The sequence below is a fragment of the Manis pentadactyla genome, chromosome 10, assembly GCF_030020395.1.
Source record: "Manis pentadactyla isolate mManPen7 chromosome 10, mManPen7.hap1, whole genome shotgun sequence".
NCBI lineage: Eukaryota > Metazoa > Chordata > Mammalia > Pholidota > Manidae > Manis > Manis pentadactyla.
In genome coordinates, this window is record NC_080028.1 from 35148577 (window position 1) to 35168819 (window position 20243).

Sequence of the window (20243 nt, forward strand, 5' to 3'; positions counted from 1 at the left end):
TTGGTCCTCTCTCATTTTTAGAAGTGATAATTCTGGAACAAAAGCTGTATACCTCATTTTTTCCTCCTGGACATGTAGTGTTTCTCAGTGTTATCAGCTCTAGGACTACATCTTTCTGTGATTTTCCTATATGCAAGGTGGCTGCTGTGTGGATTTTTGAGTTTAATATGAAGATTTTACTTTTATTTGCCAATGTCATGAAAGAGAAATAGTTGATCTTAATTATGAGTAATCTCTTAGTTTTAGAAATTTTCTTATTTGCCTTTAGTGTGAGGCTTTGGGATGAATTGAGGGACAAGCAGTGAAAATAGTTAAAGGTGCCGATTAGAAATGGCATATCCATAATACTTGAGGAAACATGGAAGTGACATACTTATTAGTGTTATTATTTCCTAGTTATAAGCTGTGAATTTTTTCTTATTTGAAGATTGAACATAGATACAAATAAGTAGTTATACAAGAGAATTTGTTTTTTAAGGAGATTATAGGATATAAAACAAACCTCTCTGAAAATTTAAAATCCAAGTCTAAATAGAGGAAGGCTTTTCTGTACATAGTAAGTAATGTAGAGAATTGATTTGTTACATCCTTTCTTGAAGGCTGTTCAGGATATTTGGAGATACTTTTAAGTGAAGATGAAGTCTGGCATCATAATGGAACAATGGACAAATGTTGGGAAATTTAATACATTTTAAAAATAGAAAATAACTTGTTTTCTCAGTTATAATAAAACTTGCATATTGTGTTGACATATTTTTAAAGAGTTTATTATTAATAACTTAACATTTAATGTGTGCTTGGCCATATCCATGCACTAAATGCTTTACACATATTAATTCATTTAATGGTGAAGGTGAGGTGAAGCTAATTATGTTACACCTGCCCTTGCCAAATCTAATGGTTTGTTCTTGGCCTCACCTGTTAGCAGCACTCGTCACAGTTGATTATTCTTTTCTCCTCAAAATACTGTCTTCACTGGTTTTCCAGGCCACCTCACTCATTTGTTACCCTCCTGCCTCAGTGGTGGCTTGGTCTTGGTCTCATTTGTTGGTTCCTCCCCTCCTTTCCAACCCCTTAATGTTAGTGTCCTTGGTGCCCTTCTCTGTGTCCCCATTGAGCTCATCTAGTCTTATGGTTTTAACGGCTATCTAAAGAATCTGAAGTTTCTGTGTCTGGGCCAGACCTCTTCCCTGACTCCCAGGCTTGTATATTCAGCAGTGTCCTCAATGTCATCATCTAGTAGTATTTCAAAGTTACCATGTCTGAAACCCAAACCAGATAGCATTAATGATTTAGAAAAACTTTTGAGTAATGTGAGTCATACAGAAATAGGGTAGAGCTCAGAGACTTGATTTTACAACTCCAGTGAAATAATATTGCTTTATTTTGGGGATAGACTTCTTAGTTTGAACCTGCTGTATTGTGTGTTACTAAAATAAACTTTGTCCTTTTCTTCCTTTCTTTTAGACCTTAGATTTAATGATAAATGAATTTGGGTGGCAGAAGACAGATCGTCTTTTTCTGAAAGTAGAAATTCAGTTCATTAGTTTTCCATCTGATTGTTCATCATCATAAAAACCAGTTCTGTTTTTCAGGTATCATCTTTATCAGAAAGTGAAGAGTCTCAGGACTCATCTGACAGTATAGGCTCCTCCCAGAAAGCCCACGGGATTCTAGCACGGCGTCCATCTTACAGGTAAGTGCTCTTGTATCAAACCTTGCATGTATTTGTATGGAAAAAGAAGTGTTGAGAGAGAAATTCAAGCCAGATTAGGAAGGGCCCAAATTGGTATGCTGGGAGAAATTTAGATTTTCTTCTGGCAAAGTATTTGATTTCCACATTTACTTTTTGATAGTTAACTTTAATACCAATAGGAAAAAAGACTGTAGATTTTAGGAATTGAGCTACTTTGTGTTTCTTTTCTTAGCTTCCTAACTCTGGGCTCTGTGTATCCCTTTACTGAAACACATTCTGCATGTTTTTTTATGCCCCATTTCCTCCTGGAAGCTTTCTCTGATTACATTCTCTCCAGCTCCCCCAGACCAGGTTAGGTCTTCCTGGTGTGGCATCCTTTTACTGACCCCTGTTAACATTACTTATCTCATCCTGTTGGAATTCTAGTTTATTTAAGAGCATAGCCCATGTATTGTTACTTTTTGTGATCTCAAGGACTAGCAAAGTGACCATACAAGAGTAAATACTTAATAATTGGTGAATGAAGAACTGGAAGTAATATAACTAGTTGACAGAAGCTGTTGAAATAACCTGGGGGATTGCATATGGGTAATGAGAGATCCTTGGAGTGTGTGGATTTGAGATACCGCTCTGGTAGAAGTGACCAAGCCTGGTGACTAGATGGTAGGAGGAAAGGAGGAGAGAAAAGGATAAAATGCTGTCTTTGGAATGTATAAATAAATGCAATAAGATTTCAGATGTTATGAAAGAACATTCCTGCTTGGCGGAATGAGCAAGGAAAGACTTCATAAGAGAGATGATTTGGATCACCACCAATCTGAGATATCAAAGATAGATTATATGATAATGAAGAGGTTGGCCTGTGGCCTGTAATGGAATTGGGAACTTAAGGTGCAGGGAGGAAGAAGAGGTTCTGTAAGAAAAGGTAGGCAGGAGTGAAATTACTTAGAACCATGTTAAATAACAGACAAAATTTTGTCCGGAGTTTTTTGGGATGAAAAGAAACCCTACTAAAATGAGCTCATAATCCATTATTGGCAAGCAGATACAACGAATGGAATCAAACCTCTGAAGAACTTCAGATAATTATTAAAGTCATAAAACCCTAATAATACTACAGTGAAAGACTGTGAGGGATGTAAAAAGTAAGTACAACTTGCCATCCTGCCTAAAGCAATCTACAGATTCAGTGCAATCCCTATCAAAATATCAGCAACATTCTTCAACGAACTAGAGCAAATAGATCTAAAATTCATATGGAACCACAAAAGACCCCAAATAGCCAAAGCAATCCTGAGAAGGAAGAATAAAGCTGGGGGGATTATGCTCCACAACTTCAAGCTCTACTACAAAGCCACAGTAATCAAAACAATTTTGTAGTGGCACAAGTACAGACTCATAGATCAATGGAACAGAATTGAGGGCCCAGATATAAACCCAAACATATATGGTCAATTAATATATGGTAAAGGAGCCATGGACATACAATGGGAAATGACAGCCTCTTCAACAGCTGGTGTTGGCAAAACTGGACAGCTACATGTAAGAGAATGAAACTGGATCATTGTCTAACCCCATACACAAAAGTAAACTTGAAATGATTTCAGGACCTGAATGTAAGTCATGAAACCATAAAACTCTTAGGAAAAAACACAGGTGCAAAAATCTCTTGGACATAAACATGAGCAACTTCTTCATGAACATATCTCCCCAGGCAAGGGAAACAAAAGCAAAAATGAACAAGTGGGACTATATCAAGTTGAAAAGCTTCTGTACAGCAAAGGACACCATCAATAGAACACAAAGGCATCCTACAGTATGGGAGAATATATTCATAAATGACATAAGATAAAGGGTAGACATCCAAAAATATAAAGAGCTCATGCACCTCAACAAAAAGCAAATAATTCAGTTAAAAAATGGGCAGACAATCTGAACAGACACTTCTCCAAAGAAGAAATTCAGATGGCCAACAGACACATGAAAAGATGCTCCACATCGCTAATCATCAGAGAAATGCAAATTAAAACCACAATGAGATAACACCTCACACCAATTAGGATGGCCACCATCCAAAAGGCAAACAACAACGAATCTTGGCGAGGATGTGGAGAAAGGGGAACCCTCCTACACTGCTGGTGGGAATGTAAATTAGTTCAACCATTGTGGAAAGCAGTATGGAGGTTCCTCAAAAAGCTCAAAATAGAAATACCATTTGACCCAGGAATTCCACTCCTAGGAATTTACCCTAAGAATGCAGCAGCCTAGTTTGAAAAAGACATATGCACCCCTATGTTCATCGCAGCACTACTTAAAATAGCCAAGAAATGGAAGCAACCTAAGTGTCCATCAGTAGATGAATGGATAAAGAAGATGTGGGGTACATATACACAATGGAATATTATTCAGCCATAAGAAGAAAATAAATCCTACCATTTGCAACAACATGGATGGAGCTAGAGGGCATTATGCTCAGTGAAATAAGCCAGGCAGAGAAAGACAAGTATCAAATGATTTCACTCATCTGTGGAGTATAAGAACAAAGAAAAAACTGAAGTAACAAACAGAAGCAGACTCACAGAACCCAAGAATATACTAACAGTTACCAAAAGGTAAGGGACTGGGGAGGATGGGTGGGAAGGGAGGGATAAGGGGGGAAAAGGGGCATTATGATTAACAGACATAATGTGGGGGGGGGGGCACAGGGAGAGCTGTACAACACAGAGAAGACAAGTAGTGATTCTATAGCATCATACTACACTGATGGACAGTGACTGTAATGGGGTATGTGGTGGGGACGTGATGATGAGGGGCGTCTAGTAACCATAATGTTTCTCATGTAATTGTAGATTAATGATACCAAAAAAATAAAATCATTTCAGTCACAGGAATGGAAGTATAGCATAGGGAATTTAGCCAATAATACTGTAGTATCTTTGTATGGTGACAGACAGCACCTATACTTATTGTAGTATTTATAACTGTGTATTATTGAATCACTATGTTGTACATCTGAAACCAATATAATATTCTGTATCAGCTATATTTTAATCTAAAAAATTATTTGAAAACTAATTTAAGAAATTACTAAATGGAAGGAATGTAAAAATAAAGAAAAGTGAACCTAAGATTCATTTGTGACAATTAACTGTTTAGAACAGTAATGATTAATTGGATAGTTCAAAAAGCAAAGAAATATATCAGACAGGAACGGCCTATTAGAGTCTTCTGTTGATTACCTTTAGATTTACCTCAGACTACTAAAGGCAGTCACCAAAATACAAAAAATTTAATTTCCGAACAATGGGACTCTCCCAGCACACAATTAGGAAATAATAGAAATCTCTTGAGTCCCTCCCCCAGTAAACATAAAAGCTATGTACATACAAATACTGACCTGAAGCCAGACACATGAAAACCAAGATACACCCACTTCAGCTCAAAAAAGCAGAAAAAGTATTTCATCAAATTTAGTACCCACTCGAATAAAATAGGCTTCCTTGGCATTCATAAACTTTGAGAACTGAGCTATATATAGGGCAGACAATGCCTCAAGTCCCAGACTGGCCTCTATACAGTACACACTGGCACTACAGAGGCTTAAAAAACTGAACTGACATTGGAACCACAACCTAGAGGAGGCTGGTCAAAACTTGCATCCTGGACACAACCAGGTTGACAGCCTGCTTAAAACAATATCAAAAATTCTTCATAGGATTTAAATAAAACTTGAGAGTCTGATATCATAATATTAAAAATGTCCAAAATTACTTTTTATACAACAAACCTGGAATAATCAACTTGCATGGGAAAAGACTTCAGATGCTATCTCCTAGATGACACACATGTTGGAATTACATGACAAAGGGTTTTTTTTTTAATTTTTCAATTTTGATATCATTAATGTACAATTACTTGAACATTATGGTTACTAGACTCCCCCCATTATCAAGTCACCCCCACATACCATATTACACTCACTGTCATCAGCATAGTAAGATGCTATAGAATCATTACTTGTCTTCTCTGTATATACTGCCTTTCCCGTGTCCTGCCCCCTATATTATGTGTGCTAATCGTAATGCCCCATTTTCCCCCTTATTCCTCCCTTCCTACCCATTCTCCCCAGTCCCTTTCCCCTTGGTAACTGTTAGTCCATTCTTGGGTTCTGTGAGTACATGACAAAGATTTTAATTCTGTTTAAATGAATGGAAAGATAGGAACCTTCAGCAAAAACCAAATGGAAATTTTGGAGCTAAGAAGTACAGTAACAAATAGAACCTCACTGGATGTGTTTAATAGAAGAGATGAGATAAGGAATTAATTTAATGGAGATTGTCCAATCTGAACAACAGAGATTGGAAAAATTAGTTCTCAGGGACTTGGAAATCAATAGCAAAAGATCTAACATTTGTGTCACTACAGTTGGGAGAGAAGTATGTTGCAGAGAAAATATTTGAAGAAGTAATGGCTGAAATGTTCCCAAATTTGGTGAAACCTACAGATTAAGAAAGCTCAGCAAACCCTAAACAGGATAAGTGCAGAGAAATCCCTGCCCAGATAGATCATAAACTGCTGAAAACTAAAGACAAAAATCTTGTGAGCAGCCAGAGAAAAATGACACATTATTTTCAAGGGAACAATGTGAATCACTACAAATTTCTTATCAAAAACCAAGGAGGCTAAAAGGAAATGAAATAAGATTTTTTAAGTGCTGATAATTCAGAATTCTGTGTCTGTTGAAAAAGTCCCTCAGAAATAGAGGGAAAATAAGTAATCTATCTAGGTGAAGGAAAACTAAGAGAAGTCACTGACAGCAAGCAGCCCTGCTTTAAACTGCTAAGACAGGAGACCTGGAAAGTTAGGAATGAAGACACAACAGTAGCAAGGTCTAGGCAAATAGAATGGACTATTCTTGTCTTACTGAATTCCTTAAACTATATTTGATGGTTGAAAAAAATGGTATTTTTCTGGTGGGGTTTTCAGTTTATAGAGATGTAATATATGAGACAACTGCAAGGGGGGAAGATAAAGAGATTTAATGTGGTATGGTTTCTAAGGTTCACTTAAAGTGGTAAAATAGTAATTCTAAGTAGACTAGGTGTCTGTAACACCTAGAGCAACTACAAAAAATACTGTACAAAGATTTAGTGAAATATGCAATATATAAAATAAAATGAATTCTGAAAAATCTTCACATAGTCAAAGTAATGCATCAGAATTCTTTTTAAAAAATGGTATAAGATCAGTAACAATTTTATTAATAAGACATGGTTTAAACTAATTAAAAGATTATAAAACTGTAGACCAGTATTCATCATGAATGTAGACACAAAAGTCCTCCAGAAAATACTAGCAAACAGAATCTAACATATAAAAAGCATAAACCGTAAACAAGTAGGATTTATGCCAAAATGCAAGATTGGTTTAAGTCAATTAATGTAATACGACCATCTCAACAGACACAGAGAAAGCATTTAACAAAATCCAATACCCTTTAGTGATAAAAATGCTCATCTAATAGAAGGAAGCTTCCTCCACCTGATAGCTATCATATTTAATTTAAGAAAAAATTTTTGATCTTTTTAAATGAAGGTCACTGACACTATTTAGAAAATGAAGAGGAACCTTGTTAATTAATGAAATACTTTGCAACGGAGTCATCTCTGCAGGGGAAGAGACGTTTTATACTTCTACAAGGGCCTTGTACATTGAAAATTTGTTCACTGTGTCTTTCCAAGTAGGCATAAACTAAATATAACTAACTGCAGTACATAATTACAATAGTGTGTGCTTAACCAAAGGATTCCTTGACACACCAGTTTAGGTGTCTAGTAGATTATAGTACTTTTAACCTGAGATTGAAAAAGGTTGAACAATTTCTTTTTCTAAAGCTATCCTCATTACCAGCATTAAGAGTTCTATTTTTCACAGAAAAATTTTGAAAGACCTATCTTCTGAAGACACGCGGGGCAGAAAAGGAAACGGAGAAAACCCTGGAGTTTCTGCTGTCACGTCTATGTCTGTTCCAACTTCCATCTACCAGACTAGCACCGGACAGTACAGTATGTATAGGAATAAATTTCCACATGACAGATACACAAAAACTAACCTTCCCATGTAAAGAAGTGGTGTGCAGAAAGACTCATGCTTCAAAAGTGATGATTATTAAAGGATAACTTTTGAGCCAAAAGTAATGCAGAGTACCTTTTTCAGCATTATTTCATACACTCTTTACAACTTTGGGAGGTGTAGGCAGTTATCACTTTGGGAGGGAACTCAGGCTTAGAGAATCAGACAGTGTCCCTAAAGTGACAGAGATTGTTAATGATACACTTTGGAGTTTTGACAAGTGTGAAATACACATCCCATCTGACTACCTCCTACCATCTCCAGTCACTACCACCACGTTGGTTTACACTTTAGCCTGAACTACTATAGTAGGTCATCCTGCTTCCATTCTGGCTCTCATAGTTTTACATACCTCAGTTTGATTGATTTAAAATGTCAATTCAATCACATCACACTTAGAGTAAATCCTGCAAGGCATTACATTCAGGATCTGGCCTTGCCCACCTCACTGATCCATGTCCTGTCACTTGATGGCATTCTGACACTTTCTTGCTGTTGCTCAGACACATGAAGCTTTGCCTGATTTTTGGAGTTGTCATCCCTCCTGCCTGGCACATTCTTCTCCCATCCTCACCTCTGCCCTGCTTAAGTGTCACCTCCTCAAAGAGACCACTCTTTATAATTATGGATGAGCTTGTTTCGTTTTTAAGGAATGTAAGTTCCTTGAGGGAAAGAACTTTGCAGCTGTTCCCTTGATATATAGAACCTGACACAGAGTAGGCTTTCTGATTTAAAGAATAAATATAGAATACCTCTGTGAGGAGACAAAAAAAATGGGACTGATTGTAAGGACAGAAAGGAGGCAGTTAAGCAAAACTGATTTTTTTTAATGTACACATGTATTACTGTTTGCTGAGGCAACATATTCACAAGTTAAAAATTATGACATACTAATATGACTTACTAAAACCACTAAAAATTATGAGAAGTACATAGAAACTCAGACAAATATTGCATATATTATAATTGAGAAAAGTACAGTACAAACTAGTATGTAGGGCAGCACTGAGTAGAACTTCCCTGGTGATGGAAATGTCCTATATTTTCATTGTCCAACAGATAGCTGCTAAGTGTGACTGTTGAGCACTGAAATTCACTGGTATGAGTAAAGAACTGAATTTTTTATTTGGTTTAATTTTAGTTAGCTACATGTGACTACCATATTGGACAGTGCAGATTTATATTCAAACAGGTAAATATACATGTTAAGAATAGGAAGACAGGTTGAAAAAATGGAAACAATTCTGTATTATAACATATATTTAACATCAAAAGATGTATACCTATACATATGTGTGTATAGATACACATATTTTGATATACATGAATATATCAGTCTCCTAGGAGCATAGAAAAGGATTAGGAAGGATGTGTACCAAAAGTAACGGTTACCTCAGGATGAGAGTGACAGGTGGACAATGGAAGAAATAGGGATATGTAATGGGACTTTTTATATATTTACATTTTCAGGGAAGGAGATTGAAAGCAATTGCTAATGTAAATTTAATACAAATCTCTGCATCTAGAAAGTTTTAATGTCTTCTGAGTCAAAAAGTATGTGGGAATATTTATGGCAGTGAGGGAGCATAACTGGGAACTCCTGAAAAAAATTTTCAGTTAAAACACAGAGAGAAGTGTATTTTGGCTCCCTGGTAGCCAAAGCATTAAAGGGGGAAAAAGTGTTGCATAATTACAGTATGAAAAGAGGATACAGGCAGTAGATTCTTAAGGGGAATTATTATGGAAATTACATATTGCTAAAAGTTTTCTATTTGGCTATGCTGATGGGTGTTTCATTTAAGGTTTAAGGAGAAAGCATGAACCTAAATAAAATTCAGTGAAAAATGCTTGTGGGGAGTTTACATTTAAGAGGTGTTACTGCTAGGGAGTGGAGCTAAGAAACAGTATGAAGAATTATTTTTTCATTATGCAAACTTTATCTGATTTGGATTTTTTCCCCATAGGCACACTTACATACTCAGTGCTTCTTTTGAATAAAAATTACAAACTATGTTAACGTTTCCTTCTACTTATTTTTCCTTTAAAAGTTAGCCCTCAGTACCTTCTTCTAATGCCCCAGAACTGCTGTAACAGTGTTAGCAATTAGCATGGAGTGCTACATGGAGTCCAAAATGTTTTGACCAGTTACGTTGTACAATTTGAGACCAAGGGAAGATGAGCACACCTGAACCATAAACATTTGATAAGGAAATGCCATTTTCTTTCTTTTATGTATAGCTCACCCAAAGTAGTCAGTAGTTACCAGGTGGAACCGCATTCAAACCTGCTTTAACAAGTAGTGCTTGTTTCTTTCACCAATCCTTCGCAATTAGTATATTGCATAGCCTCACAATAACTATGTTGTCTCCTTGATTAAAGTTGCCATTGCCCCAAATGGAGCCTTACAGCTGGCCAGTCCAGGCACAGATGGAGTACAGGGACTTCAGACATTAACCATGACAAATTCGGGCAGTACTCAGCAAGGCACAACAATTCTCCAGTATGCACAGACCTCTGATGGACAGCAAATACTTGTGCCCAGCAACCAGGTGGTTGTACAGAGTAAGTATGTTTGTCTGTTGGAAGCATCCCAAAGTCATTTCAAAAGCACTTAGGAATTAACTCATTCTTTTGACCACACAGCTGCATCAGGAGATATGCAGACATATCAGATCCGTACCACACCTTCAGCTACTTCACTGCCACAAACTGTGGTGATGACGTCTCCTGTGACTCTTACATCTCAGACAACTAAGACAGATGACCCCCAATTGAAAAGAGAAATAAGATTGATGAAAAACAGGTAGGTAGAATTATCCTACCAGAATGGGTGATGTTTTGCTAATTTCAAAACATAACCAGATGTTAATTGGAATTCTATATTAGAAAGAAGGAGGATTATGTTAGCTTTATTTTACTGAGTGTTAGATTGTCTAGTTAGTCCCATTCTTGCTGCTCATCATTGATTATAGAGCAAGAAGAGGAAAGAATTAGTGGGAATGTGCATAATACCTAGCATACTTGGAACTAATATAGAAATGCTTTTAAAAACTAATTTTGATATGAAAGTACAGCAGTGATTTAACTCCCAGAAACATTTACTTTCATTTTAAAACTGCTATATGCTTTCTGTGTATATCAGGTATTAAAAAAAACCACTGGTTCCTTGAGAAAAAAAGAATATAATGGGTAGCCTTCCTCAATGTGTTCAAGATTTTTTTTAAAGCTACTAATAAACTATACTAAGAACAAAAAAGGGTGTAATTAGCCAGATACAAATTTTTAAAATTACCATAGGATTCTATTTTCAGTTACTCAGCTATAAGTTATAAAATTAGGATAAAAGGATGATTTTCTAGAGCAATAAAAGTTGTCATGAAAGGACCAGATTCAAGATAAAGTATTCCTTTACTAAAAACTAAGAGCAAGCATCACTGTAAATGAACTTGGTAACAATGCAGGGACTGTCGTTTGGAAGTGCCAACAAATGCAGTAAGTTAAGGAAATGAAGTACAAGAATGATACTTCTTTGCTAATGATGTGATTATGTACCTAGAAAACCCAATAGACTTTAAAAATTACTAGAATGAGACTTCTCTTTCTGACAGTGTGACCTCAGCTACATATTTTTAAAAGCTTGATGAAATAGAAAAACCACCCTTTTAAATGACTGGGTGAGCCTACAGAAAAGAGAAATCTGTTAGATTAGGAATCCCAGAAGTCAAGACCCAAAAAATACTACATCCGTAAGCTGAGAATTGTTTAAAAATGGTTCCAAGTCCATACTGCTCCTAATTACTTAGAAGAAAGCTAGGCTTCTCAACATAGGCTTCAGTGAGTTCCTATACATTGAGTTTTAACAAATACAAGTTGAAAAATCAGACTACCCAAGGAATTAGGTCTCCATCATGATATAAATCTTTTGAAGTGTAAATAATAATACATACGTATTTTTTGAGATGATGAAACTGAGGCCTAGAAAGGTTATTTGCCCATGGTTATACTGCTTAGTAAGTGGAAGAGGTAGGATTTAAACTTCTATATCCAGGTTCCAGAGTCTTAGATAGTACTACATTACACTTCAGGAACAAGAGTTAGCAGAAAGGGCAGAGAGCAAGTTTTGTAAAGTCTCCAGTTATTTAATGAAGAAAGGGAAAGAAGTATGTCTGCTACATGTAAAGAAAAAGATGTCACTGAAAATCAACAGATATATTCATCTGCTTAGAATATCCAGGGACTCATCTGCAAGATATTTATTTAAAAGCTTGAAGAAGAACCAGTATAAAACAGAAAAAAAGAATAAAAGAATTTAGATGAAAGAAGTAAAGTTATTACTATTTTTTGTATGATTGCCTTGGGGAAAAAAACAAATGAACTTACAGAAAAATTATTAGAAGTAATGATTTTAAAAGGTTACTACATACAAAATCAGTTTTCAAAAATCAACAATTTCTTCACATCAGCAATAAAGATTTTGGTAATAGTTATAAAAAAGATAGCATTTATGTTATCAACCAATAAAATAACTGAGAAAGCTAAAAAAATGTCTGGGACTTTTATGGAAAATACTATAAAATGTTTAAAAGACATTAAGGAAGATCTAAATAAGTGGAGAAATGCACTACATATACAGATACAGAAACTCAGTATTATAAAGATGACTATTTTCCCCTCAACTGATCCAAACAGGTTGCTTGAAGAGCTGATAAGGTGAAACTAAAATATATAGAAGAGTAAAGGGCTAAGAACAGCTAAAATATTCCAGACGTAAGGGTAACGTGAGGAGATACCAAGTTTAATTTAAATCTATGTTAATTAAAATAGTGTGATACTGGCATTGAGATAAATGAAATAAACCAGTGAAGTAGAATACAGAGCTCAGAAACAGATCCATGAACATGAAACCTTGATATGACAGGAGAGATTATTGGGTGAATGAGGGACTCCTCAATAAATGGTGCTAGGATAATTATACATGAACAAATATTTTCTGTCTTCCTCCCACCATACATAAAAATCATTCCAGATGGATTAAAAATACAAATGTAGAAGATGAAATTTTTAAACTTTAAGGTGAAAATACGTAATTTCATAGAGGTATAGGGAAAGGTTCCTTGAAACCACACGCAAATATTAAATGAATCTCCATTAAAATTAATAACTTCTATTCATCAAAAGATAACATAGAGCAAGTGAAAATATAAACTTTAAACCTATAGAAGATACTTGCAACATATATAACCAAATAAAGTTGATTGAAAAAGTACTGGCAAATATATGAATAGGCATGTCCCATAAAACAGAAGTGGTTAATAATCACATAAAAAACTGTGCACCCTTATCAGTAATCAAAGAAATGCAAAGTAATATCATACACTGAGATACCATTTATCCCCACCCACCTGGCAAAAATCTTAAAGTCTAACCAGGAGATGGCAAGAATTTGGAACAGTGGAATGGAACTCAAATACTGCTTATGGGAGTAAATTGGTACAACCACACTGAAAATTATTTTGTACAGTCGACCTGGATATGCTCTGTGACTCAGCTGTTTTACTCTGTGTGTGTGGTGACAGAGAGTTTGCAGGAACTATGCATAAGATTTTATGCTATTTCATAGCAAAAATTAGGAAACCACTTAAATAATCCAATAATAGAATGGGTACATAAATTGTGGTTGTTTTTATACAATGTGATAATACTCATTTGTAACAATTGAGTGAATTATCACTTTAGCATGAACAAATATTAGAAAAAGTTGCAACAATACATAAAAGTAAATTTTATGGGCATATATACATATATGTTAAAATTATAAAAATAAGCAAAAGATTGAATCTGATAATTGCCTCTGAGAAGAAGCAGGGGTATGGAATCAGGACAGAGGGCCTTTCAACAGTATGGATAGTATTTTCTCTTATTAAATTGGGTATTGGACTTACATGTGTCCAGTTAATTATTATGCTTCATAATTTCTGTTTATCTCACATACATGTTTTTTTTGTATTCTTCATAATAAATTTTTTAAAAACAAATTTATAAGGAAATTTAATAGAGTGTTTTTTTACTAGAATTACCATCTTGCAAATAATATGAGAAGTGATGTTATCATATTAGTGACAAAAACTACAAAATACTTAGTAAACTTAACAGGAAAGGCCAAGATCCACATTTAAAAAATCATCTTGAGAGCTGAACAATATCTGAATAAATAGAAAATACACTGTGTTCTTAGAAGACAAAGACAATTAATATTAAATTTCAGTTTTTCCAAAATCACATACAAACTTTATGCAATTCAAATTTAGAATCTCTATAGATCTTCATGGAATTGGACGAAATCTGAAAATTTACATGGAAGAAATCAGTTGCTTATAAAGAAGGTGCTTGTCTTATGAGGCATTCAAACATAATCTAAAGCCATTATAATCAAAACTTGATATCAGTAAGGGGAAGGACAGTAACATTAGCAAACAGGATATAGAGCCCAGAAATAGCTGCTTGTGCTAGTTAACTACACTTGTAAAGGACAGCCTTTTTAATAAATGATACTAAAACAGTCAACTCCATATCTGGAAAAAATTAAATTGGACTATTTTAAACCATTTCAAAAGTAATTCCAGGTGGATTAAAGACTTTGTGAAAACTTAAGCCATAATATATAGTGTATGGCATTTTTATGGCAGCCACGAAAGAGACTTAGAGTATGGCATAAGATACAAAAATATGAGAAGTCAAATAATGTAGGCTAGAAAATAATGTAAAAACAGATAAAGGATTAGTATGTATAATGCACAAAGTTCTTAGGTTTGTCTTAATAATTTCTACTTGTAAAATGGGCAAAAGGTATGAATGGATAAAGTGTATGAATAAGCAGTGTATATAAGAGCAGATCCAAAAGACCAATAAACTTTCAGAAAGATGCTCAGGCTTACTAGTAGAGAAATGAAAGAGATCTGCAAAAACAAAACATCATTAAAATAGTGTGTAAAAAAGTTGCAAATAATATCAATACATAGTATAATAAATACTCCAAAAATTCAACATCCATTTATGATAAAAACTCAACAGCAAAGTGGGTATAAAGGGAGCATACATCAACATAATAAAGGCCATATGTGACAGATCCATAGCTAACATACTCAGTGATGGAGTACAAAGCATTGAATGTCCTCACCACAGCAATCAGACAAGAAAAAGAAATAAAAGGTATCTAATTAGTAAGGAAGTGATGATATTATATATAGAAAACATTAAAGACTTCACCAAAAAACTACTGAATTCATTAAAATTGTAGGTACAAAATTAATATACAGAAATCTATTGTATTACTATATACTAATAATGAACAAAGAAATGAGAAAACAATCTCATCTAAAATTGCACCAAAAAGAAGAAAATACTTAGGAATAAATATAACCAAGGAGGTGAAAGACCTGTACTTTGAAAAGTATAAGACGTTGTTGATGAAAGAAATCAAAGATGACACAAATAAATGGTAAAATACACGATGCTTGTGGATTGGAAAAACATTGTGAAATGTCCATACACTCAGAGCAATCTATAGAGTCAGTGCAATCTATAGATTCAAAATGCCAGCATTTTTCACAGAACTAGAACAAATAATCCTAAAATTTATATGGAACCACAAAAGTCCCCAAATAGCCAAAGCAGTCTTGAGGATGAAGAACAAAGCTGTAGGTATCACACTCTCGGACTTCAAACTATACAACAAAGTTACAGTAATCAAAACAGTATAGCACTGGCACAAAAATGAACACACAGGTCAATGGAACAGAATAGTGCAGAAGTAAATCACACTTAGGTGGTCATTTAATCTACAAAAAGGACAAGGATATAAAATGGGAAGAAAATCTCTTCAATAGTGTCACTGGGAAAACTGGACAGCTATGTGCAAAAGAGTGAAATCTGACTGCTTTCTCACAGCATATACAAAAATAAACTCAAAATGGATTGAGGATCTAAATATAAAATCTGAAACTGTAAGACTCCTAAAAGAAAACTATAGGCAGTAAACTCTTGGACGTCAGTCTTAGCAGAGTTTTTTGTTGTTGTTTTTTAATCTGGCCTCTCAGGCAAGGACAACAAAAGGGGGGAAAAACCCATTGGGACTTTAACAAAGTAAAGTTTTTGCACAATGAAGGGAAAGCATCAACAAAATGAAAGGCAACCTACTAGATGGGAGAAGACATTTGCAAATAATATAGCCAATAAGGGGTTAATAATCCAAAATATATAAAGAACTCATACAACTCACCACACAAAAAAATCCACTTAAAAAATGGGCAGAGGGCCTGCATAGACAGTTCCAAAGAAATCAGGTAGCCAACAGACATATGAGAAGATGCTCCACATCACTAATCAGCAGGGAACTGCAAATCAAAACCACAATTAGATAGCACCTCACCTGTCAGAATGGCTAGTATCAGACAAGAAATAACAAGTGTTTGTGAGGATGTGGAGAAAAGAGAGTCCTTGTGCACTGTTGGTGGGAATGTAAATTGGTGCAGCCACTATTGAAAGCAGTATAGAGATTGCTCAGAAAATAAAAATAGAAATATCATACAATCCAGCAATTCCACTGTGGGTATTTTCCAAAGAAAACAAAAACATGAATTCAAAAAGATATATACACCTCTATGTTTACTGCAGCATTAATTACAGTAGCCAAGATACACAAGCAACCTAAGTGTCCCCTGATAAATGAATAAGATGTGGTATATATACACAGTGGAGTATTATTCAGCCATAGAAAATGAAATCTTGAATTTGACAACCTGTATGGACCTAGAGCCATATTATGCTAAGTTAAATATGTCAGAGAAAGACATACAATATGATTTCACTTACAGGGGGAATCTGAAAAATAGAACAGACTCATAAAGATCGAGAAAAAACAGGTGGTTGGGCAGATGGGCAAAATAGGTGAAGGGAATTAGGTACAAACTTCTAGTTACTAAATAAGTCACAGGGATGTAAAGTGCAGCATAGGGAATGTAGTTAATAATAATGGTAGTAACTTTGTATGGGGACAGATGGTAACATTTTGTGATAAATATAAATGTCAAATCACTATGTGGTACACCTGAAACTAATATTGTGTGTCAACTACAATAAAAAATATTCAAAATAACACTTTATAACTTCTATATGTATATAATACTTGTATGTGACTTCTTCAAAATATCCTTAGAGGACGTACAAAACTGAGTGTCAACTGTATATAATTAAAAGTCAGTGAATAAAATTCAAAGAGTCTATGCCATAAGTTAACCAGAGGACCCATAAATATCACTCGTTGGTATTTATTCAAGAAAAGACAAACGTTCACAAAGAGAATGGCACAAGAACATGAATAGCAGCTAAAACTATAAAGAGCCACGAGAATAATCAGTAAATGGAGGTACTCATAGAGTGGAATTCACTCAACAGTATAAAGGAACAAACTGCTGTGCAGCAACAGAGGTGAGCCTTGAAAATATACTGAGTAAAAGGAGGCCAGATGCAGGAATACACATATGACTGCTGTATGAAGTTCTAGAATAGGAAAAACTTCTGTGGTGATAAAAATCAGAACAGTGGTTGCTTGGGGCGAGGACTGATCAGGAATAGGCATGGGGAAACATCCTGGGGCAATAAAAATGTTCCGTCTTGATAGGTGTGTAGGTTATATGTTTGCCAAAACTGATTGCATTCTACACTTGAGATCTGTGAATTTGCTGTATACAGATCTTAGTTTTTTAAACAAGGGGGAAAAAAAGGTAACCAGAGAAAATTACTAAAGTGCATTTACCATTTAAAGAATGTAAACTTATCTAACACTGGTTTTTAATACTTATATTTAGAGAAGCTGCTCGAGAATGTCGCAGAAAGAAGAAAGAATATGTGAAATGCCTGGAAAATCGAGTTGCTGTCCTGGAAAATCAAAATAAGACTCTAATCGAAGAGTTAAAAACTTTGAAAGATCTTTATTCCCATAAAAGTGTTTGATTCTTCAGAAAGAAAATATTTTTGTGGACTTGCCTAAAAATTAGATGGATTTTTTTTCTTTCTAGTGGAGTTTTATAAGTTAAAAGGTCAAAAATGAAGACTTTTATTTAGGCTTTTGCAACTGAAAGATAACTATCTTATGCAAGAGATCTGGTGACAGAGGATAAAGTGGAGAATGACCTCAAGGAAGTTACTGGCACAACCGGAAGCTCTGTAAACTTAAACATACACAAACTCAGGAAACAGTAAATGAACTTGCACATTTAAAATTTCCAAATAACAATAGCTGTCAATAATCCAAAAATAGATAAGATGAAATTTGGTAAATTGAATTTTTAAAAATGAATCAGTTTACCCTATAGGTTTGCATTTCTTACTGTTTCCTAAAATCTACCTTTTCAGTTGTGTATTTTATTTCTACAACAAATCCTTAATTACAAATATAAAAGCTAAAACAACTATATAAATTATGTGTTGATTATGTATACTTGTTCTATTGTCAGGTCTTTTAAATTGGTTTTTAAAAGTTTGTTTATTGGGCTTGAGAGGGTTTTGAGACTGGGTCAACTATTTTTGAGGCCTTGCCCTACAAGGCATCTAAGGTACCTGAATGGAGTGTGGTGACTTGGTAATATTTTTTATCAGAATGGAAATAAAATGTTTAAAACTACAGTCCTTTTAAACAGTTTGTTTTCTGGTTACTCTGGGAATGATGATTTTTTACAAGTATATAAGAAATTGTTTTTTGATTCTATATTCTGTATGCATTTGAATATACAGTACTTATTCTGTTGTGCTTTAATAGAATGGAATGTTTACAGGCCCTTGAGATGATATTAGCGTATTTTTTAAAACCTGAAGATGCATACCAAAGTTTTCCAAGAGGATTTTAATAATCAATTTAATGTAAGGTTTATCAGATTCTAAAATAGTACAGTTATTTAAGGCAATTTTATGTTAGAGACTATTTTGTAATGCAGTGAATGGTACATTTATAAGAAAGTGACTGCCAATATATTTTTATAGCTAATCTTTATAAATTCTAAAGTTGAGTTTTTAATGATTAAATTTTTATATAGTGTGTTTAGTAAAAAAAAATATTTTGCATCTCAAAAGTATCGTTTTTATATATATAACGGGAAGTTCCCAGATTGGCTAATATTTGAATTGTAAGTTTCATATGCAGTTTATCCAAAATTCAAAAATGCTGTCAGTACACCAGTGTTTAACCTCTGTATTCCAATTTGTATACACTTTGAAATTGTACTGCAAAACTATCGTGTGCTTAATGTATTGTTGTCTGTGAAATTAAAGAACATCTGATAAAATTAAGTTTGCTGGATGTAAAATAATGTTGCTTGATACATGAAAGACAAGCTTCCTGATAGCCATTCTATTAATTATGCTAATTACAGTGTATTTCTAGTTTTAAAATGAGGATGAATTTACAATTTTGGTCTATACAGTCTCTCAAGAGGAGACATGTTTATTTGTTTTGATTCAGTCAGAATCAATTATAACAAACTAAAGTTTTTGTTTAGGACATGGTTAAGGCTCATGTTATATGAAAATCTTAACCCAATTGGTAAACTTGTGATTAATCTTAATGAAAAATTTCATTAACAGGGTCTTTTAAAATGGGACCCTGCTGACATGACAGCAGTTTATGAAAAGAAAGGTTAGTCACCAGAGTGGGATTACTTATATTACTTAATTGTGTAAAAAGCCAGAGTCTCAAACTATTGGCCCATTCATTAGGCCTGAAAAATATGAGGAGGTGTGGGTCATATGTATCAAGAGCATTTTGAAGGTAATACTGGGTAGATGTTATGGTTGGCTTCAGTAGAGAAAGTCAAGCTCTTAGTGCCTTAACAGCTGGACACACAGAAATGCTTGTAAACTCTTCACTGCTGGTGTAGGGTCTTGCTCTCACTAGCCCAAATTACCTACTGTAGTGTGTATAACAGGCATGGACAAGCCACTGGTGATTCCATAAATACATACCAAATTATCTTCCTAGGTGTTTTCCTTATTTGAATCCAATGTGGAGCTTATGACATTTTAAAGGTGATTATAGCCCAAATCTGAAATTAGACTTCAAAAGTTCAGTAGACCGTAAAAGTTACTTTCTTAGCTAAATTTGCTGTTTTATATAAACTTACTAATTTATATATTATATTGATGGAAGTACGTTATGGCCCATAAACAGACCTGGAGCATATAAAATAAGATGGTTATTATTATTTTGAAGAGCAGGCATGTGTTAGAGCTTTGGAAATCTTAGTACATGATTATTGATTCAGCAGTTATATCAAAGTTACTGGTTAAATCTTTGTTTTTCTCTTAACGTAAGTGGACATAGAAAGGGTATAAAATTACATATTATGGCTTGGGATTACATAGT

At 34.4% G+C, this 20243-nt stretch overlaps 1 protein-coding gene across 1 annotated transcript; it reads left to right on the plus strand.

Moving 5' to 3' along the window:
- The first annotated feature begins 1539 nt into the window (after positions 1 to 1539).
- On the plus strand, positions 1540 to 18280 carry LOC130678981 (cyclic AMP-dependent transcription factor ATF-1). The gene is made up of 5 exons (XM_057486573.1): positions 1540 to 1696; positions 7631 to 7761; positions 10208 to 10390; positions 10472 to 10631; positions 17695 to 18280. Exons 2-5 carry the CDS (start codon positions 7716 to 7718, stop codon positions 17837 to 17839), a joined length of 534 nt encoding a protein of 177 aa, XP_057342556.1. The 5' UTR covers positions 1540 to 1696; positions 7631 to 7715; the 3' UTR covers positions 17840 to 18280.
- Positions 18281 to 20243: the final 1963 nt, after the last annotated feature.